At 34.7% G+C, this 25,640-nt stretch overlaps 1 protein-coding gene across 1 annotated transcript in view; it reads left to right on the forward strand.

The window, feature by feature from the left end:
• LOC124356615 (proton-coupled folate transporter-like) overlaps nt 1–25,640 on the forward strand; it is a 32,201-nt gene that overhangs the window by 513 nt on the left and 6,048 nt on the right. Inside the window, exons 2-9 of the mRNA XM_046807719.1 lie at nt 2,092–2,215; nt 9,850–10,089; nt 12,088–12,262; nt 17,894–18,077; nt 18,508–18,646; nt 19,889–19,984; nt 22,313–22,537; nt 24,023–24,179. Of these exons, the coding sequence (XP_046663675.1) occupies nt 2,092–2,215; nt 9,850–10,089; nt 12,088–12,262; nt 17,894–18,077; nt 18,508–18,646; nt 19,889–19,984; nt 22,313–22,537; nt 24,023–24,179 (1,340 nt within the window). The remainder of the gene's footprint in view (nt 1–2,091; nt 2,216–9,849; nt 10,090–12,087; nt 12,263–17,893; nt 18,078–18,507; nt 18,647–19,888; nt 19,985–22,312; nt 22,538–24,022; nt 24,180–25,640) is intronic.

Genomic DNA, 25,640 nt, shown 5'->3' on the forward strand with positions numbered 1-25,640 from the left:
GCCTACCACTCATATAATTAATGTTAAGACCTTTTTATTAATTATTTAAATCCACATACCTCCATGCCTTGTGGTCTTAAATAATTGGTAGACTACCGAACTATCATAATTCATATTTAATCATGCTAGATAAAGGGAAACTGGAGTAAAAATAACAAAACAAAAAACACACGATTCTTTGTTTGAAATTTATTATTGACAATGAATGATTTGTTAATTATTGATATTCATCCCTTTAAGGTATTTTGTCACTTAAGGGTGGTCAGGTGGTCCTATCTCCCTTGTTAAATTAAAAAAGTGTTGTGTAAACTTACCTTTTCTTACAAAGTATGTTATGTTTTTTTTAAGTTATTAAGTTTTTAACTATATTAGCAATTTTTTTGTCATAGCCCTACAACAAATAAAAAAATTAAAACATTTGTAATTTAATTTTTTATGTAAAAATAAAAAAAAAAGTTACTAACTTTTTATTTTTCTTTATTTTGGGATTTCCTCTGCTTAAATGTTAAGCCTAATTTTCTGAAAAATTACCTTGATATCATGAGTGGTTCTTGAGAAAAAGTATGTTTACTGCAAAAAAAAAAAAAACTTTCACAAATCGAACTTTTTGTAAAATATATAAAATTATAAAAGTAAAAACCTACCTTAGTAGGCCTACATTCCTGGACCATATGATGGGTTCTCTGCTCTTCATAATGATCCTCTCAAGTTTTCTTTAAGCCGATGTTGGTTTATTTTTGCATTTTTTCAATATATTCTACTGCTTTCTCTGCTTTCCGGATTCTAATCTTACCAGCTTTCTTCATATGTTTAATGCAGTTCTTCCCAGAATATATTCCAATTTTCTTCAGAATCTTACATTTTAAAATGCTTCCTTGGTTGTATGAATTTATGGCTTTATAGACACCCAATTCAAGTTTACTTTTTCATACAAACGTTCTTTTTGGCACCCATCATCATATTATGCTATTTAGCGACTCTGCAGCACTTTGATTTCCAACATGTAAACATCTGCGGAGCAGGGCAGGTTTTGCCAAGTCCTTGAATATAGGCTTTAATTGTTCCATCCATATGCAGCCAATGTAACTACATAATATGTCTTTTACTAGAGTAAATGAAATGTTTAAGTTAATGTGTAAAAGTTGTAATTAATAAATAACATCAAATATTTGCGTGAATATCTTTTGTACACACTTACATTTTAGGTCACAACTTTTTAAATTAATAACGAAATAGAATAATCTTTATAAATTTGGCCAGGGTATGTATATTCAGTTAAGCTAAGAAAAAAATATGATTTTTTTTTGCGATTTTCACCATCTGACTCCTTAACCCTTTCGGGACTCATTAAAAAGTGCTAATTTCTCTATCTGGTAGTATTTAAATGTTCAGTTAAAGTATAGTGTTGCATTTTTCAAACTAACAGTTTTTATTTTGAAAAATAGGGTAATGCATAATTTTTATTGATTAGACTTTAAATGTTGAGTAAAACAAGGTATATAAAACTATGATTTTTTTACACCATTATATTTTTACTTTACAATTTAATACTTAAAACAAATATTTTTGGTTTGCTTTTAAATAAAAATCCCAAGTTCAATGTATATTTCAAAGTTGTTGGTGCACCAAACCTTATACATTTTTTGAAAATGTGAAATTAAAAAAAATAGCATTGCATGATAAAATTGAAAGATGGCACCTCACTACAAAATTGTTAGCTAGAAAGAGTACGAAAATAGTCACAAGAATAGGGATTGACAAAAATAATAAAAGTTAGTATACCCTATTTAATACTTTTCCTGGAATGGATTGAGTTGTTTGACTCTAACAAATAATGACATTCATAGTTCTGTCCAGTTTTTAAACAATCATGTTTGATGATTTTTATGTCAAAAATTATTTAAATGAGGAATTCATTTCAAAAGTGTTACATGTTACAATGAATTATTTCAACATTTTATGATTTATGTCCACAAGAGATAATGGTTCACCCTCTATGTTGTGATATTATAAACCAGAAGTAATTTATTATGAATTAAGAGATCGTAGAGAATACTAATTCTAAAGTTTTATGGTGTACATTTCTTTCAGATGGAAGGGAATATTCAAGAAGAGGCTGCTTTGGTTGATGAGCCAATAATAAAGAAACCCAACGGTGTTAAGTGTAAAATGGAACTACTTATGTTTACTTTTTTTGTTGCAAAAACATTGTCAGGTGAGATACACTTTCTAGTTAAAATTTAAAATGTGTAAAATTTTTTTAGTTTTAATACAAATTTTGAATTTTCTAAAAATGGGCTTAGATGAAGACTATGGAGACAAATAAAAATATTGTAGTTATTTGTTATTTAAAAAGTTATTGATAAAGACGACATGAAAAACCCTCACACCAATCAGTTTAAATACAAAAAAGATTTTTGTTCAAAACCGTCTTATTACCCTGTAAATAAATAAAAATTTTAATGTACCACTATTTAGTTATTGTACATAGCACTTGCTGAAAGTACCAAAGCTTTGCTGTATGCCAAATATGTTGTATACTTGGGGAAATTAAATTATAATTTTACTCTTGTGATGGTGAACAGAAAAAAAAAGGGTACTTTGGGATTATACCGACCACACCCAGACATGAATCGTTATTTCACATTTCGTTTCTACTGATTACTAGATTAGCGGTAGAACAATATTTCGTCAATATAAAACAGGAATTGTCTTATCGCAAACCCCTCCCAATCCTCAGACAGAGGTCAAAGTCGAGCGTCTAGTAGATAACGTGATTGCAGAGTCTCGCCGCCCGTTCAGCTGGTGCATCGCTTTGTTGTACTTCCGTGTTTTACCTCTACATTTCTCCAAACACAAAAATTCAACAAAAACAAACATTTACCAAAACTAAAATCTTTATTAAAAAAACACTATAAACTTGTTTTTATTCTTGATCACATTCCGCCGCCCAAAATGCGAGTGCCTCCGGCCATCAGCGCGGGCTTTGGCAGCACCTTCGGTGCTGCCCCGCGCTGATGTCGACGAAAGAAAAAACATCCCTCGAGATAGTACCTATCAGTAAAATATCAAATTCTAGAGGGGCTAATCAGAAATATAAATTGAATTGTAATGGAAAGGCAATTATGTACCGTGCAAATCACGTGATGCCGCGCGGCCTGCCGTAATCAGGATTCTCGAGAAAGATAAGATAACAGCGACAACAATACCGATCACAATACCTGGCAATGCTTGTAAGTTTGTAATTTTGTAATTGAAGAGTTGTTTTTTCGTTCTATCATGTTTGTTTCTATAAATTTCTATTTTTGTGTTCTTCATACTAGTGTGGTCGGTATAATCCCAAAGTACCAAAAAAAAGAAACAATATGTAATTGTTTTGTCTCTCAGGTTGTAATATAACTAGACTGTCAGGAGAGCTTAAACGCATGAATGGGCACATACAATTGGGCACGGAAGAAACACTTATTCCTTAAAGCCACTCCTGTTACTTTCAAAAGCTGACCTTCTGCTTTGTTTATTGTCTTGACAAAGCCTACCTTAACAGGACACTGCAACCATTAAAACTGAAATTGGTAGTTGCTTGTATCAAGAGGATTCTAGGCGGAAAAAAGTGGTTTCTCCCACGCCACATCGTGTGAAGATGGTTTCTTCAATAACGTTTCTTTGTAAAACCCTAACCTGCAGCCACACGCCACTGCAAAGTCTTACAGGAATCAGATTATGCAGAAGCATTATTGAGGCATCTACTTTGAACTGAAGATTGTGAGGTCAAATCCCAGGTGGTTTTAAAACGTGGAAAAACTCTACTGAACTGTACCGTCCAGCTCCACAACGGTGTCCACAGATTGGTATTTCAATATCTGAATAGAAAGTTGACATAATAAAGAATCATTAGTTCTTGCAGCAATGTCATGTGTTGGGGTGAGAATGTCTTGGCTCTTTTCTTGAACCATTCAAGATTATCTGCATATGTAATCTTTGGTGACTGTTACAGTATACAGATTTTGTTGATTGTTTACCATTTTCTTTGCTTGTTCAGCCATATTCAATTTTAAGAAGTCAAAAAACTCCCCTGCCTCAAGTTAACCTTTGAAATGCGCAGACTCTCGTGTAGGCTTATAAGCATCAGACTTGGACTTTGTCACATGTTGAGTGAGTAAAGTATGTAGAGAATAACTATGTTATTTTGACAAACAGCGTAATACATGTATGTACTAAGATTAACGTATTAACGTTTTTGTGTTATTTAAATTTTAAAATTAAAATTTTTAGTGTGATCTGGAAATTAAAAATTGTGAGTTTTAGAATTTGTTTAGGCTTGAATGACTTAAGAAAATACTGAAAATCGAGTAAATAAATGAATCCAAAAAAAGAAGGCTTCGATCTAGGAGAAGAGCGTCAGACTGGGTGCCAACGGACCCCACTATCGCATGAGGTATGTGGTTACCATCAACCGGGATCGCCTAGAACAATCATGCTAATTGGTACACCACTGCCGCTATGACCACTCCTCAGTCTGCACTCAATGTCAGCACTTGTTGTAACAACACTTCCCGCGTCCAGACCATTATTCTGTCTTTATAACGATGGAAGAAAAGGGGGAAGCGTAATACTTATTTTCTATAATATTTCATCGGGTTGACCGGAGGCAAGTTTGTGTATTATGTTTTAAGCAGTCGACTGTTGAGGGTCAGTTATGTTATTAAAAGTTGGCGTAATTATAAATTATACTTTTACAGTGTTTGATACTGTACTTCGATTTCCCCACCTTCTTGCAACTTTCAAGCTCTAGCAACATTGCGTACATCTTCTCAGGCTTGGAGTTTTGCATGTTTATTAAGATATTTTGGGGAATGGAAATTCCAAATCACTTATCTAAACTAGTCTATGCAGGAAATCTTCACGTTCAATATCACATCTTCCTTTCTGCAATGTCCACGCATTTATTAGAATATTCTGGTGACTGGAATTCCAAATTGCTGGTCTAAACTAGTTTATGCAGGAAATCTTCACGTTCAATGTTGTATCTTCGTTTCTGCAATGTCCACGCATTTATTGGAATATTCTAGTGACTGGAATTCCAAATTGCTGGTCTAAACTAGTCTATGCAGGAAATCTTCACGTTCAATGTTGTATCTTCGTTTCTGCAATGTCCACACATTTATTGGAATATTCTGGTGACTGGAATTCCAAATTGCTTGTCTAAACTAGTCTATGCAGGAAATCTTCACGTTCAATGTTGTATCTTCGTTTCTGCAATGTCCACGCATTTATTGGAATATTCTGGTGACTGTAATTCCAAATTGCTGGTCTAAACTAGTCTATGCAGGAAATCTTCACGTTTAATGTCATATCTTCCTTTCTGTAATGTCCAAGCATTTATTGGAATATTCTGGTGACTGTAATTCCAAATTGCTGGTCTAAACTAGTCTATGCAGGAAATCTTCACGTTTAATGTCATATCTTCCTTTCTGTAATGTCCAGGCATTTATTGGAATATTCTGGCTACAGGAAATTCTATATCACTGGTCTAAACTAATGTATGCAGGAAATCTTGATCTTGAAATTTTTGATGTATCCAATTCCTCACATATACACAGTCCTCTTCAAGAACATCTGCCACAATTATCCTCTTCATCTGTTGGTATTTTCTACCTCTCATGTCTTCTATTATCGTTTATTCTTTCACAACCCTGACAAAACAGTTGGTTTAGTGAGAGACTTACTATGGTCCACAGGATATGCACCTTATATTTCACTTAAACTTTGTCAATTTCCATTGCTATTTTGCCACGTAAAGCTTCAATCATTATGTATGTATGATTACGTATAAGCTTACACATTAATAATTAATCCACAGTACCGGAGGCCGGTGCTGGTGCCATCTTAAAATTATATAATTCAGCATCAGTACACATTGTTGACTACAAAACCATCTTAATCCTCAATTTCATACTAAAACTCATGTAACATTCACTTTCATGATTCTCTACACAGTGATGCCAACTTGTTATAAAATATCCCTCACCTAAACAATTTTTTTAAATAAAAAGAGGCAGACAGTGTTTGAACTTATGCTTTTGTAAATAAAGACCTCCCACTTGTGTTCCAAAAGCTTGCGATTAAGAAGTGATGATTCAGTCAAGGAACATTTTACCAACTTAAGAATATTGACAGTGTATAGCCAGTAAATTTGTACTACAATCATTTATGTAAAAAATCACAAACTCAATTCCAAAACTTTTAAAGATGTTCACTTTTACAATATAAGAAACAAAAACACCACTATACTACATTATCACAATAAAAATACACAAATAAAAAATACTACATTATCACAAATAAAAAAAATCACTATACTACACTGCAGCACATATAAGTAACTCTGAAAATAAGCCCAGAGCCCTATGGCAAATAATAAACAAAGAGAAGACAGCCAGACACAAATCGAACAACCAAATATACCTTCAAATCAATGAAAAAATACTTCACAACCCTGCAGAAGTAGCAGACTGCTTTAACAAATTTTTCTCCTCAATAGCACAAAGAACTCTCCAAGACAGCCCACTTAAATGCCACAAATACTACAAGCCAAAATCCCCCGCCACTCACTAACAACACTTTTCAGTTCGAACCAACAACAAAAGAAGAAGTGGAGAAAAAAAATAGACTCCATGAAAACAAAACCTCATTCTGGCCTAGATAACATCTCATCAAAACTAGCAAAAATCTGTAAAGAAGAAATTTCTGATCCCCTAACACACATCATAAACATATCCTTACAACAAGGGATTTACCCTGAAAAACTAAAAAACAGCAAAAGTATACCCGAAATACAAAAAAGGACCAACCACCGACATGACTAGCTACCGACCAATATCACTCATATCCACCTTCTCCAAAATTATTGAGAAAATAGTACTAGAAAGACTTTTACAATATCTTGAGCACAATAACCTACTAACTAAACATCAGCATGGTTTCATGAAAGGACGATCCACAACCACAGCCCTAATTCAACTTATAGAGCATGTCATAGACAAACTGGAAGAGGGCCTCACTGCTACTAGTTTATTCTTAGACTTTACAAAAGCTGCTTAAATCATAAACGCTTTCTTCAAAAACTAAAAAGCATGGGTGTAAAAGATAAAAACTGCAGACTGGTTCTGGAACTACCTAAACAACAGGAAAACAACTGGTGGAAATCCAATACACTAAAAAACAATTTATTAGAAAAAGTTCAGTCAAAAAAACTGCCGACATGCAGATGGGAGTGCCACAAGGATCAGTGCTGGGCCCGGTCCTGTTCCTACTGCTTACAAACAACCTACCCGACTACCTAGAGCGCATCTGTCACACAACCATGTACGCAGATGGACACTGTCATAACAATATCTAACAAAACCACGCAACACCTTGCCAGAAGTCTAAGCAGCGCCCTAATCACAACAAAACAATACTGCATCTCGAACAAACTTAGTGCTAAATGACAATAAAAAACTGTTCAAATAAACTTCTCCACCAGGCAATAAAATACACATCTTCCAATCACTGACCTAGAAACAAAAAAAACCAAACAAATCACCTTGGTATATTAATCAATGAACATATAACCTGGAAAGCACACACTGAACAACTTTGCAAAAAATTAAGCACCAGCATATTTGTAATACGCAGAATTAAAACAGATTAGCAGTAAAGACGCAGCTAAACCGCCTACTCTTCACTATTTGAGACACTTCTCAGATTACGGTATAGCACTATGGGGGAGGAACAGCTAACTGCAAACATGGAGAAGATCCTCAGGCAGCAAAAACTAGCAATAAGAGCTCTAGTAGGACTCCAATACCAAGAAAGTTGCCCGGGAAGCATTTAGAAAATTGAAGATCCTCACAGTAGTAAACTTGTACATCCTAGAAGTAATTCTGCATGCGGTACACTCAAGAAAAACTAGAAACATAGACCTTCACCAGTGTCACACACGCCATGTCCTTGACTTCACACTGCCTGTACACCGCCTGAGCCTCACAGCCAGGAAACCATCATATAAGGGAGCAGCCTACTTCAATAAAACTTCCAGAATCCCTAAAGAATGAACCACCCAAACGTTTAAAAAAAGCACTAACTGCCTGGCTGCAAGAGAGACCCTTTTACTCAGAAAGTGAATTTTTAAACTTGTAATTTAGATTAAGCTATGTAATTTTTATAACAAACCATGAAAATCTGTACCAATGACGCATGTACTGTTCTCAACGAACATGTCAATAAAGTGTATTGTCTATTGTCTATTGTCTATTGTCTATCATAAAACTAGAAAAATTTAAGAAAGGCACCACCTATGCTGGAATAAAATTTTTTAATTATATTCCCTAAACAATAAGGGAAATAAATGAATTAAAAAAAAAATTCAAACTATTATTAACAGATTTTCTTTTTCAGCATGCTTTTTATTCACTAGATAAATTATATTCATTAGGACAGTCAGTATAATAAACAATAGTGTTTTTAAGGTTTTCTTACAATTATTTTTATTATATATCATATGAGGTTTTACAGTATTAAGTAACATTTTTAATAGTAGTTTTAATGTACTTGACAATATTTATTGTATATTTATACATACTAAATAAAAACTTTTTTTATTTGATTTTAAAGTTTCTATTCTATAATACGAGAGTGCTTTGCAAAAATTAAATTCGTCAGTGAGTGGTATATTTAGGTTACTGAATACTGAAAATGCAGAACATTTATGGCTCATAATAATAGTTTACTGAGGTAAAAAAAAATCATCATATAGATATCCCAATTTCAATTGAATAATTAGTATAATTTACTTAGTATTATGTAACTATTTTAAAAGTTAAATAATTTCATTTGAAGTAGTTATTAAATTTGTAATTGTAATAAGACGTTTGCATTAAAATACTTAGGGATGTACTCGAAAGAACTCATATATTTGATTTTTAATTATTTGAGACTTGATAAGATGCCAGTGTTTAACCGTTTTGTATGTTTAGCAGAAAATATAATCTAATCTAACATGTTTGAGGTCAAAGGGCGGTTGGACTTGGTGTCCAGCACATCACGTATGCTGGTAGCTCTGTTTGAATTAGTAATGAGGTTAATTCACATAATGTTGTGGTCATTGTTCCAGAATACAAAAAAAAAAAAACTCTGTACTTTTGATGACTTTGATTAGGTCAACATCACAGTTAATTCTATTAGCTAGAAACAAGTAAATACAATTAAAATTTGACCCCTCAATATTTTAACTATTTATTAACATGTCATCAACAGAAAACCAGTGTTTTGCTTGTTTAAATTATCTTTCAAATTTACATTTTACACCGTAAGATATCTAAACCGGAGTTACCAATATGTCTTTAGTATTATAATTAAACTACAATAAAAGTACAAAAGGACAGTTTTTTACTTCTGTAGAGAATAATGTTCAATTTATTTATTTTTATGTTGTTGGACTTGGGTTATATTCACAACCTTGAGACTTCGAACTAGAATATTTTTGATTACAAATAAATGTTTAAATAGTTTACTTACATAAAATATTATGAATCAAAATAAGCATTTTATAATGGATGTATAGATGACATCTATTTACTTTCCATAAGTGGATTGAAAAATTTACCTATTAAAGTGAAATGCTGCCCAGAGATTTAAGTATAGAAATTTCCTATATTGTTTTTGAAAATTACAAGATGGGAATATATCAGACTTTATTGATTTAAGTGAAGGGAACTCACACTAGTTGTTATACATGTATTCTTGTATAATAAAAAATTCCTACTTAGATTCCAAATAAATATTCAAATAAACATATTATTCCAACAGATACAGTGATAGTAAATCTACTGGAGCACAACACGTGTTTGGTCGTGCTTGACTACAATGTTTCCAACTGCACGGACCCGGTGAGTCCAGATACACAGGGTCTAGTGCAGGAGCACGTGGCAGACGTAGCTATGGCTCGCACCATGATAGAGGCTTTTGTCCCGTCACTCTTTTCACTCTTCATTGGTCCCTGGAGTGACACCAATGGTCGCAGACCGCTGATTCTGCTCTCCGTCGCAGGTAAACACTTTCACACATTATTTTATTCTGGCTCAAATTTTTTAACATTTTCTTTTTGGCTAGAAGAAATTATAAAATCAAATCATAAATGAATTCAAATGATTAAACAATTCGGACATTGTCTAAACACTAATAAGTAATTTGAAAAAAAGTTGGATGCTACTCAATTATATGAAGATCTCCAAATTCATGAAGAAGGCTCCAAATTTATATAGCTTCCGCTTGAAAGTGAGAAGTCCATATTGCTGCACATTTGTTGTAATAAGTTATCAGAATTGTAAAAGGAGCACCTCTGTATAATTGTCAATATTTTTTTAAATTAATTTCTTCTGTTTTTAATAACAAATGAAATTTAGCTCAGTATTGCTAATAGTTCATTATTCTTTAATGTTTTCCTCTATGTGTAAATAGCGTAGCCAGTTTTATGCTGGATTAAATTTTGGATTGCTGCAAGAGAATAGTCAAAAATGTACTGGTAATAAAAATTTCATGATTTAAAAATTTTTAATTCCAATATTAGGCTTTGTGTTTTTAAATGAGTAGTAGTATCACTTGTTCAGCTGTTTGGACACTCTGGTTTAATGACCTCCAATCTTTTTGCCACAAGGCATTGAGTGCTTCTTTGCAATGATTTGCAATTATTGAGTGATTGTCACATTTCAGTGTTAATTTGAGTGTACTCTGTATATACATATATATACACAAGACCTTGGGAGTGTTTTTGAACCCGACAGGATAGGTTAGCAGCGTTTAAACGCCTCCTCCCTTCTGAGGTTAGCATCAAACCCTCTAAGACAGTCTCCCTGAAACGTAAAATTTAGAAACTGATCCAAAAAGGGTTATACCTCAATTACGACATTACCTGGTGCCTTGCACTCTTTACTCAGTTGGCGAGTTCATGGAGCACACTCGTTATACCTCAATTACAACATTACCTGGTGCCTTGCACTCTTTATTTAGTCGGCGAGTTCATGGAGCACACTAGTTATACCTCAATTACAACATTACCTGGTGCCTTGCACTCTTTACTCAGTCAGCGAGTTTATCTAGCACACTCGTTATACATCAATTATAAAATTACCTGGTGCCTTGCACTCTTTACTCAGTCTGCGACTTCATGAAGCACACTCGTTATACCTCAATTACAACATTACCTGGTGCCTTGCACTCTTTACTCAGTCTGCGAGTTCATGAAGCACAACCGTTATACCTCAATTACAACATTACCTGGTGCCTTGCACTCTTTACTCAGTCGGCGAGTTCATGGAGCACAACCGTTATACCTCAATTACAACATTATCTGGTGCCTTGCACTCTTTACTCAGTCGGCGAGTTCATGGAGCACACTTGTTATACCTCAATTACAACATTACATGGTGCCTTGCACTCTTTACTCAGTCTGCGAGTTCATGAAGCACACTTGTTATACCTCAGTTACAACATTACCTGGTGCCTTACACTCTTTACTCAGTCGGCGAGTTCATGGAGCACACTCGTTATACCTCAATTACAACATTACATGGTGCCTTGCACTCTTTACTCAGTCTGCGAGTTCATGAAGCACACTTGTTATACCTCAATTACAACATTATCTGGTGCCTTGCACTCTTTACTCAGTCAGCGAGTTTATCTAGCACACTCGTTATACATCAATTATAAAATTACGTGGTGCCTTGCACTCGGTTGGTGAGTTCATAAAGCACACTCCGAAATTGATATTCTTGGCAGTGTTTCAATCCTAAAACATGATCCCATGAATGTTTGTATGTATGAATGTGTGCCTGCATGTAATTGTATGGAAATTTGAGTGGATTATTTTAGTTTTTAAGATGAATACCGTCAAAAAGTGTTATTAATAATGGCTATTGCAATGGAATACATTGTTAACACAGTAAATATATTGTATCCTATTCCATTACAGGGAATATAAAGAAGTTCATCTTATACTTTATACATGTGAAGAGGTTCTTTATGGTTCTGTACAATATACACTTTCAGGTTACACGTGTTCAGCCATAGTGTGGTGTGTACTGTCGTTGATACCGCAACTACACCCCCTCTACTTCCTCTTGACTTCCATACCTGTCGCCTTCGCCGGGGGCTACGTCACATTCTTCCTTGCCCTCTACTGCTACATCAGTGACACCACCGAGACCAAGAAAAGAGCCTTCCGGTGAGTCGTGTATTAAATGAATTGATAAGTATTTACATTCGATGTTAAGATGGTGCTCAAAAAGACTCTTTTACTACCGCACTTTGACTACTGTGATGTTGTGATGAATGACATGAACGTAGAGCAATTGGACAGACTCCAATGTGCTCAGAACTACTGTATAAGATTTATTTTTAATCTCAGACGTCATGAGCACGTTACACAATATTTTCAGCAATTGTCACTCATGAAATTTCATCAACTATTCCACATTCTTCCTATTTTACATTTAATTATCAAAACCAAATATCCTGTTTACCTGTCAGATCATTTCAACTTTATCTCTGATATTAGTGAACTACCTACAAGAAGGGGAGCCCACATTACTATCAATTTCAATTAATTGTTCATCAATTTTTAATAGGTCCTTTACTGTTCAGCCTTGTTACCTTTGGAAAGCTCTCTCCAATGATATCAGATGTGTTGATGACCGTGCTCGTTTCGGGGCGAGGGTTAGGGGCTTGCTGCTGGGGGGAGGGGGCTGTGGGGGTGACGGGTGGTGCTGCTTTTTTGCGGTCATGTGGTCAGTCGGTGTGTTGGAGTGATTGAATGTTTCTTGCTATTGATTTTGAATTATCTGGTATTTATCATAAAATGTATAAAGTTTTCTTTTGTACTTTAAGTATTTATTTAAATATATAGATTTTTATTTTAAGATCATTTAATTTTGTGTAGGTTAAGCATTTTTGTTTTTTCTATTCAAAGAAAACTTTAATAATTTACCACAATTGTATTAAACTATTGTAAATTTGCTGTATACAATATGAGGTTGAGTGGTAGAGAGGGCTTAACACGTTAGCTGCCCCGCCAACTAGATTTGGCCGGCACAATGATGGTAGTAACAGAACCGTGCCGACCGTATCTGGCCAACAGTGGTGGAATGTAAGGTTATGTTTGACAGACTAGAACTGACTACAGCTGCGATCTATTGGTCCCAAAACTGACAGCGGTCTGTTAGGGATAGGCTATACAGAGAACTATGATGTTTTATTTTAGTGCTTTGTGAATATACAACAGTGCTGGCTTGAAATTCAACAATGTTTGCGTATTTTTCTGCCGACCAGATATAGCCGGCAATTATTTTTTACGCTCAATGTGTATTACAAATATTACAGAAATCTGTTTATGTGGAACTATACATCTGGTATTATAAAATTAAATTGTTTTTATAAGAAATAAGCAATAAATAAATCTATACGTACCATAACCTGTATCCTAAGTAGTAATAAAAATTGTGGGTAAAATTGATTATTATGAAGTTTTAAATTTTGTTTTACAAGTAAATCCAAATAGTACTTAGCTAAATTTACTTATTATTACATTTATTAAAATGAACGAACAATAACGTTATTTTATAGCCATGTGCTTTCAACAGAAAAGTCAGTTACTTCATTTCCTTTGAAACAGATTTTACACAAGTATGGTTTGTCCTCATATCGGTCACAGAAAGTATTCACTTTTTTTAAGTTCTCTTTGCCCCTTGTGCCTAAACTCTGTTAACTGTTTTCTTGTAACATATTTTACAATTTTTCCTCACTGTGTCTGGTTTTTTTCCCTTGCCGACAAAGGTTTCTGAGACGGTCAAGTAATGATGTCCCACAACCCTTACAGGTGGAACAACTTCATCATCTTTTAGAACCATCAAGGCAATTGCTACCTTCTCCTTGAAAGCAGTTATAGAAATACTGTTACTTTTTAAGTTGTCCACTAGCTGTTGGTCTTGTCTTGACTTTGTCTGTAAATCCTAACCAGGAGTTAACCATTGCTGTACCGAGTAGAAAGCTCCTCGGCCACCTTATGGTACCACCCTCATGGATTTTCGTACAGCAGTATTGTACGAAGACATTTGGTCGGATATATCTATCCCCATCTTAGCAATGTTGTAATCATCTACAACGTGTGGTTTCAGAATAGGCCTATGTTGTTTGTCCTTTTTACCTGTATCAATAAAATCAACACCATGCAGAGTAGAAAAGCATGCGTACGTCTCATTTATCTTTCCATCTGGAAACTACTAATGCCAGTTGGGTTTTCAAGGGATGTCATTTCTTTCTCCCTTCTGGAGAGGCTGCAACTTCATAACCTCAACTGGTAGGAGGCCTTTCCTTGATGCTCGAAGAGTTCCAACAAGATGCGTGTCTTTTAATAATAGGGCATTTGTCAACTCAAATGAGATATAATAATTGTCTACATACAGCACACGTGGCCCTTGTACAGGTGGTTTTTTCCATTACCTCCATGACAACAGAAGTTGCCATGAGCTCATTATCATTTACACTGGTGCCATTTTCCCATATAAAGCTTGGTTTTAAAAAAAGTGTACCCATGCTTGTCACAGAGTTTTGAACATTTTTTATCCCATACTTGTAGATTTTATTAGGCAATGTTGCCTGAACAATAGCCTACCTCTAAATGGTATCATACTTTCATCAGCAACTAGTTCCTTATTCTGCAATCTTACAGCTAGCAAAGAGATCATTGATCCTTGTAATAATGGCAAAACCTTAGCAATCACGTGCAATGTAGTCGTTGTTATTAAAATGCCAGAACCTGAGGAGTAGTTGAAAGCGGTTTCGACTCATTACTTTGTTGGTAACGTAGTTTTGTACAATATATTTTTTTGACCAATAGTCTGTGATGCGAGGATTTGGTATTTTAAAGCCCATCTATATTAAAATACCAATGAACTTAGTCATTTCCACTGATTTTGTTGGTCGCCATTTTCTCAACCTGCTACTACAGATTCAAACGTAATTCAGATATAACCTTTTCAGCATTTCTGTTGGTCCTCATCAACCATCAATTGCAATATATCTGCATTTAGGAATATTTTATAATAATCCTCTGGATTCCTGAATGTTAGGCATGATATACTGGGCACTAACTTGAAAAAGGAAATATTTTTTTGCCTACCTTCATAAACTGTCCATTGACTTACTTCATCATTTCCTTCTTCTCCCTCACCTACTTTATTTATGTCTGTGCTTTCTGTCACACACTCATCTCCATTGAAATACTGTACTCATCACCACTGCTTTCAGGTGCACTGTCACTAGGATGAAAGTCCGGATCTTCGTCTGTGTCGTCCATATACTCACTACTTTTATCACATAAATCCCCTTCACTGTCACTCCTGTTCATAAGATGTTCATCTGGTTCACTAGACATTGGTATGTCCAAATATAAATTGATGCGATTATATTATCTAATGGATTACTCATTATGTCAACGTGTCACTTAACCTGCAATGATGTTGCCTGTGTAATGATCAGTAGCAGAAAAGTAAACAGAAAACACGTCAAATTGGCGGGAACGTTAGTCAGAGTAGTGGGGCGGGCCGTCAGTTTAGTGCCAACCTTGCAGAGTAGAAGAATTTTGACAGTCTAACCCTGCAGTCCATATCTGACGGGTAGGAGCATTTTCAGTGGAAAATAAAAAACAAAATAAAATTGGCCGGCCATATCTGACCTTTTTTTGTTTGAATATATAAATATGTTATTAGGGTATATTAGGTGTCAGTGATATGTAATAATAACTAAATGATTAAAACAGTTTAAAAATTGGCAATCACAGAAAACCACCCAAATTCAGCGTGGCAGCTAACATGTTAATAGCCTAACGTGTGTTAGCTCCGCCTCTCTAATAAAGGCATTTTTCAATTTCATTTCATTCATAGTAAAGCATAAATAGTTCTCTTTTGACCTAGTTCACCCACAGAGGTATACATGTAGTGCTTTAGCCAACATGCCTCTAGCCAGAAATAGTTTATTGTATTGCAGTAACTAAAGATTGGTTAGTAAGAGATTTACTATGAGCTGCTACCCAACATTTTATTTCTTTTTGGTACTTCTAAGGTCATTTTGATAAAGTATTAAAAAATAGTTACACAACTATTGAGCTCTTAATGGAATTTGTTCTTAAATAGCTGCTTCACATGCAAATTTCAAAACCGAAGTCTTTATCCTACTTAGTGCAAGCACTTATGATGTAACATGATTGAGCCTTGTAAATTTTTCAAATGCAAGTTGGCATACATCAAGTACATATTAGTTTAGTGTTCATGGTTAAGAATTTTAGAATGTAAAGGATTAAATCTTAATCAGTTTTTGGGTGTATATGAGCATTTCTGGTTTGAATTGAAAATATTTCCAATGCCACAGGTGAGTTTGTCTTGTTGCTCCGTTTAAGACATACATACGAGGGCTGTTATTTTTAACCCCTGATCCCATACTGTGACAGCCAGACAAGTGACAGGTTCGCGGTGTGCGCAGTCGTCGATCACGCATTGTCGACTACAACGTTTGTCACTGCCAAGTTCAAGTAGTCAATTTGCGCTGATCTGCAGTTGCTTAAACATGGCTGCCTCTATTGATTCTTCGGCCAAATGTAAATAGAGGAGTGTTATTAGTTTCCTGTAAGAAAAAGGAATTAATACAACAGAAATCTGTCAGAGAGTGTGACATAATTATGGAGAAAACATTGAGTGACGGTGTTGTGCATGAATGGTATCGAAAGTTTAAAGATGGCTAAATCTAAAAAAATGTATATATTGTAAACAAAATCAGTTTAAATTAACATTTACAAGTGGTTACATGATCTGAGTTTGAATTTTTGTACTATCTCAAGAAATCTTTCGATGTCAGATCACATTGGACGATCTGTTACGATAATTCTGAGGTCCCTCAGTGCAACCCCTTACTTCTGATGAAGAAAGAAAATTCCTCAAAATAGTCCCCAAATTCTAGCTTAGATCAAGTGAGTGTTCATAAAGATTAACATATTGGAGTCTGGCTCGCTATTTGCTGTTTTTATAGCCTGGTCTGCATAAATTAATTGGTTTTCAGATTTTATTTTTAAGAAAACTGTTAAATATTATGTATAAGATATTATATTTTCTTGAAAGTTCTATCTTTCCTCTTTAAATTGATATGTAAAACTATATTCCTATAAAATCTAATTAATTTTTAAAAAAATTTCAAAACTTACATTTTTTGAAGAAAAATAAAAACTCCCACATGTCTTGTGTTACTTGAAAACTAACTTTTGAATAAATAAAACAAGTAATTTCAGTGTTTTTAAAGGCATTTACTATATACATATTTACAAATAATTATTTTAATTGCCAAAAAAATTCAAATGCTAAAAAAATTATTGTTGTTGTAGATAGACTGACGACGCGCCAGGCCACGTCAGTGGATAAACAAAAGCCTCAAGCGGGTATGACGTAGTAGCGCCTAGCGGAATTTTTCTGAACTAACCATTAAAGCTGGCTTTCTAATGCAGCAGACGGCACTCGAATATCACTCGAGCAACTCCGTATATCAATCGGCAAAGCTGTGCTTGAGTCATGCTCGAGCGCCGGCCGGGGGTTTAAACAATGGCGCTCGCGTCTGGCTCGAGCGTAGACTCGAATGCGTTAACTTTAACTTTGATACTACTAGTAACATATTTATGATTACCTAATCTAAACCTTCTTATATCGTGTTATCAAGTAGCAGATAAGGACAGAGTGACCTATATATAATATCAAAGTACAAGAATTTTATGTAAATTAAAAGTGTTATGTTAGCAATATAGGCTTCGATTGTACAGGATGGGTTTGTTGGAGGGAGCCTGTCTGGGTGGTGTGGTGGTGTCATCTCTAGTGACTCCATACCTACAGAGTACATCCAAGCAATATGGTTACACCATAGTGTTTGCCACCAGTGCCTTCTTGTTGCTGCTCACTTTCCTCTTCACGTACTTTTGCGTCCCAGAGTCAACCACAGTTATAGAGGTCAGTAACACTATTAAAGGTAGAATTAAAATACATATTGAAAATATAGCAACAATCTGTATTGTTAAATTTGCACATAAAACATTCTAATTTTATGTTCAGGAGGTGAGATCCTCTTTTTTAATTTGCACTTCATAATTATACGTATTTCTAATATTCTAAGATTTGATTTGTGTTGATTTATGGTACATTTACAATTGTGGTGTGTACTGGAAACCTAAGTTAAACAGTCTATTGTGACTGTTGCCAATAGGGGAATTTTCCCTAAATAAGGAATTTAGCCACACAAATTTTGGTGGTGATTGAAATGACGGAATTAGGAAAAGGTTAAGAATATCACATAAACAATTTCTGCCTACTTGTATTGTTGGCTTATATGCCTGGTGGTTGATTTAAGTCTGTCAAACGAAATATTGTTGATCTGTTCCAGTCGGAGCGTACCAAGCTGCTGAAGTTCGATCATGTGAAGAACGTCTTTTCTACATGTTTCAGACACAGACCCAACCATTTAAGTGTTATTGTCATGTGCATTGTTGTTGATCTGGTCCTCTTCATCATTCTTTTTGATGGTGAGATTTCCTTACTTTTATTTGTGTGTTGACATTATTTATATTTATAATATGCTTAACTGGTTTTTTAAAAAAAACCCTGCATTATTTATAAATCAATTTGAATGATTCAGGTTTAAAACAAATTTTTTCGGCCTGCTGTCGTGCAAGTGCTTTTAAATTTTCTTTATTACAATTCTGAAGCACAAAGCTGTCTGCTAAGTTTGGTTTCCTCCCATCAGAATAACATGGAAATCGGATTCATTTACTGAAAACAGCTGTTTAAACAGTAAAATACAAGTAAGTGACAGTCATTTAAATCAGTGTCACTTCAGTTGCATTTTAGAACAGATGTTTGTTCAGTTATACGCAGGTCAGCAATAACGAAGACATGCTACTACTTGAAACATTGTGATAAATATCATTTCCGTAATTCTAAAAGTGGCGCACAAATTTACTGTAGTGGCACAGTGTTTTACGGTTCCCGTTAATGTAATTTTCATAATGAGTGAAGGAGTGAGGTCAGTAATACATTATATATAAAAATGGATCCATAAATGTTCATGATGAGAAATTACGTGTTAGATCAAGCATTGTAGTTACATATGGACTAGTGACAAGATATAATGGGCATATTTTTATAAACCACAAATTTTACAATCATATTATAATTTCTTTCTACTTTTCATAAGTTTCAAAGAGTATACTCTATGAGAGAGTGGCTCAAACTTTGGCTATAAAAACAATTAAATGCAGACCCTACTTTGCAACTGGTGTGGTTTTGAGTTGCAGTACATTTATTTCAATCAGTAACATTACACAAAGCAGAAGGAAGAATAAACGTCTGACTCCACAGATAGCCTAGGTGTGTAAGTCATAGAACGCTTAGACATCAAAACGGTGACCAGCAAAACACAAATTATTTTTTGGGCTGCCCTAGTAAATAAATAAAAGCACAACTTTATTTCTAATATCTAAAGCAAATGTGACTAGAATATGTAAATTAGTGTAAAAGTAAAAACGATATTGTTGTTGATTTGAAAAAATTTTAGTGTTACCGTACTGATAATTTTAACAATTTTTAGGTTAATCAGTAAGTTTATAGAAGTTTATCTTCAAAAAGGTGTGAAATGCTAAGTTAAATGTACAGATTATAGGTATTCTGAGTAGTATTAATACTATTTTTATAGAACATGTCCTACAGTTGATTTAATTGCTAATCATGATTTTATGCCGATCCACTGATTGTGTTTGGAATGACAGGGGAGTTGTCTATACTGTACATGTTCACGCAGAAGAAGTTTGGTTGGACTTTGGTGGAGTACACAAGATTGACATCATTCTCGCTTCTGATAGCAGGTTAGGCATAACAGAGAATAACTACTTTAGCACAATGTTATTTCTGGTCCATATGGCTGTGTGTTGGCATATTGTAACGTAATATCCATAGAGGTATATGCTGTTTACTGTTATTAGATGTAAGGTATTTATGCAAAATACAAGGCCTTTAGTGAATTTAAACTAATTATATTAATAGCAGGTTTCACATAGACCGTACAGCCAGGGAACAATTCTAAAAGACGCCAGAAGTAAAATATAAAAAAATATATATTAATTCAGAGAATTAAAAAAAAATATTTTTTTTGGTCACTCTTTTAAACCTTACAACTCGTATTCGTAGTCTGACATTGCGATTTGACCGATCCACTTGTATGTCGGGCAGCAACCGACATTGTAGTGACATCACTTTTACTTCATTTTCAGCCAGTCTGCGATGTTTCCGATTGGTGCCGCGATTGCACAGGATTTGATCGTAGGGGAATCTTTCTCACTCATTGTTAATAACTGCGTTAAAGTTCCTAACAATGTGTATTGAAAATTAGGAAAATCAGGTCATTCATAAACAGACCAATTATTGTCAAATCCATCATCACCACCAATTTTTGCTCTTGGCTCTAGACCTAGGATATCATCACTGTCACTGTCTGATACGTTTTCCAGTGTGGGAGGAACGTAATCACCATCACTTTTTATATTTTCATAAATACTAGAATGAATGTCATTCTCTAACTCAGCAGTAACTTTGAAATCAGAAAGAAAACACTTATCCAGTATTTGCCAACATTATTGAGTTACTGACGTGAACGTGCCTAAAAATAGGTTAGGCATCTGCCTTTGACAATAAAAACAAAAAAATCCAGCAAATGAAAACATAAGTCATTATAATGTCGGATGCCGTCTGATATACAAGTTGTAGAAAAAAGTTTGTGTACTACTGGAAAATTTGCTGAAAAAATTGTGGTCTTCAAACTGTAGAATGTTTTGAAAGATATTATACTCTGCCAAAATACAAAATATAAAAATACCCATAGACACTTTATTGCATAACATTTCAATGTGCCTATCCCATTTGATGTTACTCTGAAGAATGACTCCTTACAATTTAACATAGTAAACGTTCTATTGGGTAGAAGGTTTTAAACAAAGTTCTAGAGTCTGGGTTTTATCTTTATTAACCCTCCGACTGACAATAAGAAACTCCCAAAATGATACACTTGTTTTTGTCTTTGGACAGCATATTTTTCAGATATTTTATAATAAGCAATAAGTGTTATACATCAATTTTTTTGTTAGACACCAGTGAAAAATTTAAAATAATACAAATATGCACTTACTAGAGTATTCTTTTTTATTTAGACTTAAATTGAAAAATGTGTATTGTAAATTTTATGTTTTCTAAGTTTCACTTCATGTAACTTTCACATGACTTGAGACGGTAAGATACTCTAAATGTACAAAATGTACACAGTTTTCTAGTGAACAAAAATATTACAACATATTATAGACACTTATTTACAACAACCAAAAAGTTTTTTTGATAAAAATGTAAAGTATTTACTACTTTTTTTGGCAGTACACATCCATATTGGTGTTTGATGAATTCATTGGGTAAGAGGAATATCAGACAGTTATGAATTGTTTTCACTGTCACTATCAATTTTCACAACCCAACTCACATTCCACTGGTTTATAATCATCCAAACTACCTGACAACAAATCCGACAAAGAAATATCATCATGCACTTTATTTGCTGATATCATCAGAACTAATATTTTCATCATCCAAAAGTTCATGTATATAATTTGAACAACGAGGATCACCCATTTTAATCAATTATAAACAATTAGCCTGAATAATAACCTAGCAACAAAGAATGTCAAGGCTGTGCAGCGCGTCTCCAGCTGCATAGTTTGTCAGCTGTTTGCCGTTTGGCATTTGAATCGATATCAGCTGGCGAGTAATATTAGCAATATAAACTATATGAAATGAATTGGTATTTATGAGTAGAGGATTCAACTGGTGGAATTATATCTTTATAAATAAAAAGATTTTCTCGTAACAATAGCGGAAAGTTGACCGACGGCTGTGCCGTCTTAATCACAAAGTTCACAAGCGGTATTGATAATCATCTCAGCAGTGTCGGTCATCAGTCGGAGGGTTAACATAGGTTACTGTAACTTTTAATCACATACACACACACAAAAATTAATTTAGGCAAACTACTCTTTGTAGAAAAACGTCACAAGGAAACAGGCAATTTAGATTTTGGTACAGTAAGTCATGAGTAAGAAAAGTATCCATACATTATAATGTGAAAATGTTACAAACGATAGGATTGATTCCAGGAGCATCAGCTTGTAGCACCTGGTTCTTTGTTGCTGTTCTGAAGTGGCCTGACCTACCTCTGATCTTCGCCGGGACTGTGTGTGGTGTTATCAAATCCGTGATACTGGCTATGGCATCGTCAGGGTACTACATGTACATTGCTTGTGGCTTCACTGTTATTACTGTGCTCATCAATCCACTCTCTCGCTCCCAGCTGTCCAAGCTTGTCCCTGGTGACGAATTAGGTAAGTGTGTGGGGTAAATTGTCAAATCCATGATTCTAGCTATAACCTTGTCAGGGTTCTACATGTACATTGCTTGTGGCTTCACTGTTATTACTGTACTCAATCCACTCTCTCGCTCCCAGCTGTACAAGCTTGTCCCTGGTGATGAATTAGGTAAGTGTGGGGTATTGTCAATCTGTGATTCTAGCTATAGCCTTGTCAGGGTTCTATATGTACATTGCTTGTGGCTTCACTGTTATCACTCTTATCATAAAAGACGATCAATTTTCAATCAATAACTATCGGTCTGTCTCAATTTTGCCAGTATTGAGCAACATTTTTGAAAAGGTTTTTCTCATAAGAATGTTTCACTTTTTGGACAAATACAGTAAGCTCTAAAATGAATAATTTGGATTCCGAAAGGGCGAATCAACGACAGACGCAGTAGTGAGTCTTGTCAATATGATTGTAGAGGGAATAGAATGTCAGAACCACACAGTGAGTGTGTTCTTAGACTTGTCCAAAGCATTTGACTGCGATGACCATATAGCATACTGCTCGACAGACTTGGGTCCCATGGCATCCAAGGTATGCCTCTTAAATGGCTTAGCTCATTTCTGAATCATAGATCCCAAGTTGCCCAAATATCAAATGAATCGTCACAAGCAATAGAACTGAGTTACGGTGTTCCCCAGGGATCCATTCTTAGTCCTGTGCTTTTCCTGCTTTATGTCAACGACTTAGGATCATCACTGCATCTGCATGGAGGACTAGTGCAATATGTTGATGATACGACTCTTTGTTTTAATGCAATATCAAGAGAAGTGTTGGAACAACAGGCCTTGTTGACATTAATAACTGTGTACAATACTTCCAAAGACTTAATTTCACAACAAACACCTCAAAATCCAATGTTTTAAATTTTGCTTTGTGCGATGTAGGCAACCCTTGTGGCCCTCGCAGGCAGATGTTAATTTTATTAACAGACTGCCAAATTCAATAAAAATTCCCTAACGCCCAAGGCATTCAAAATGCGCCTTAAACATCTTTTGGTGTCAAAAGCATTTTATAATGCAGGGGAGCTTTTAGCATTTAAGTGGGAGACCGCCCAATTACACAGCTGATTCTGCTGTTTAAAGTGGGTTATATTCGCAAAGGATGAAAGGTGCATAATTGTAAAATTGTATGTGTAAATGAGAATTTTGTGGTATGAATGTAAGAAATTTTAGATTAAAATCTGTGACGTTTGCTATACAATGTACTGTTGTCGCTGCAATAAAACTGATTTGATTTGATCACTGTGCTCAATAATCCACCCATACATGTTCCTGCCGATTTACACAAAACATGAACCTAACTTTATACTTTTTGAATTCTACAAGCATATCTCCCTGAGATACTATATCTGTATGCAGGGTAGCAGTAGGAAAACACTGACAATACAAGTGACTGCACGATATGATTAATCACTGATGCTTTAACAGTTGTCTGATTGTTTGTTTGCAGGGAAGATATTTGCTTTCTCCTCGTTTCTGGAGGCCATTGCTCCCCTCACTGCCTCCCCACTGTACACATTTGTCTACAAAGCCACCTTGGACACCCTGCCTAATGCCATCTTCTGGTTGTCCACAGGCCTTTGCTGCATCAGTGTCACACTTATTGGGTAAGCAGACATTTGGCATTTGGGATTGTACTTATTTATTGTGGTCACGGGCATTTAAAAGTTGCAGTTTGGGTTGAAAAGCACCAGAAACCACTACCCCTTTTTGTTATCTATATATACAAAAATGAATGTTTGTGTGTTTGTCCTTTGTGGAATCGCAAAATATTAGACAGAACATTATGAAAATTTGTATGTATATATTTTTCCACAGAGAAGGTTTATAAGCTATGCCCATTGATGTAACTCACCACCAAGCGGTGCTGCAAAAGATAAAAGGTTTCAAAGCGCCTGCACACTATAAACTGCAATTACGAGACAGTTACGTATATTACGTAGCCAAACACTATTTGAAGGTGCTAAGTTATTATGTATGCACTGTGTATTATGTTGTTATGTCTTTAAGATACATTTCTGATTGAACTTAAAGTTTGAGTGTTAGACCACTTTATAATAAAATACATGTACGTGCACAATGGCTATAAACATAAACAGATTTTCTTGATCGTGGCAACAAGGCAAACTCTATATCTGCGTTGTAAATATAATTCAATTAAACCAGAAATTCACATACACGGGCAAAGCTTATGAAAAGCGTGCAAAGCCGTGGGAAACAACTAGTTATCCCCATAAAAATTGGAAATTGTTATTTGAAAGTAATTTGTTTTATATTTCTAAATGCTGAAATAAACGAGCTCCGTTTTAGTGTAACTCCCGTTTTTGTAGCTCTACTGGTTAGTTGGATACAGAGGTTTCTCTTGGAACAAAACAGACCCTATTGGTTTTGGGAGTCAAAGGGTTGAAGAGCAGTCTGACCATCTGTCTGCCTGTCTCTATGATAACTCTCGACAGAAAGGTTGTAGAGTTTTGAAACTTAGTCCAAGGGGATCAATAGATCAAAGGGCAGTTCTTCTGCCGTGCTGTAACTTGATACAAAGCTACAAGAGACTTGAAACTGCCCAAGGTAAATTACCATCAATTGTTAGTCGTAAAAGTTGTGATACAATTTTTTCAAGTTCTTTTTTCTGTTGCTTAGTTAAAAAAATAACAAAACTGATTATTTTTCTAGCTTAGAAGCAGATGTTCAATATTTATAGTTTTACTAGCAGTTGCCCGTGGCTTCACACACAATTTTCTGTTGAAAAATCTTTAATCTAAATTTAAAATTAGGTAATAACTTCGTCTTTGTAATCACCATTACACTACTGATCAAGTACTTTACAATAATTTAATATTTTTTTTAATTTAAATGTTTCTGCCTCTGATGAATTTCAGCGGAAAGTATAACAGCTGTTAAGTATCAGTTCACTCTGCATTATGTGTCATAGCGCAGTCTGGCGCATACAATGTAAATCATCCCAAAATCAACAACTACTTGGAAATAAAAAAATTAATAAAAAAAACATTTTCCAGTGGACCAAATTGTGAATCTAAACCATTCTCAAATCCCCTTCAACACACACA

The sequence above is a fragment of the Homalodisca vitripennis genome, chromosome 3 (assembly GCF_021130785.1).
Source record: "Homalodisca vitripennis isolate AUS2020 chromosome 3, UT_GWSS_2.1, whole genome shotgun sequence".
In the NCBI taxonomy this organism is placed as follows: domain Eukaryota; kingdom Metazoa; phylum Arthropoda; class Insecta; order Hemiptera; family Cicadellidae; genus Homalodisca; species Homalodisca vitripennis.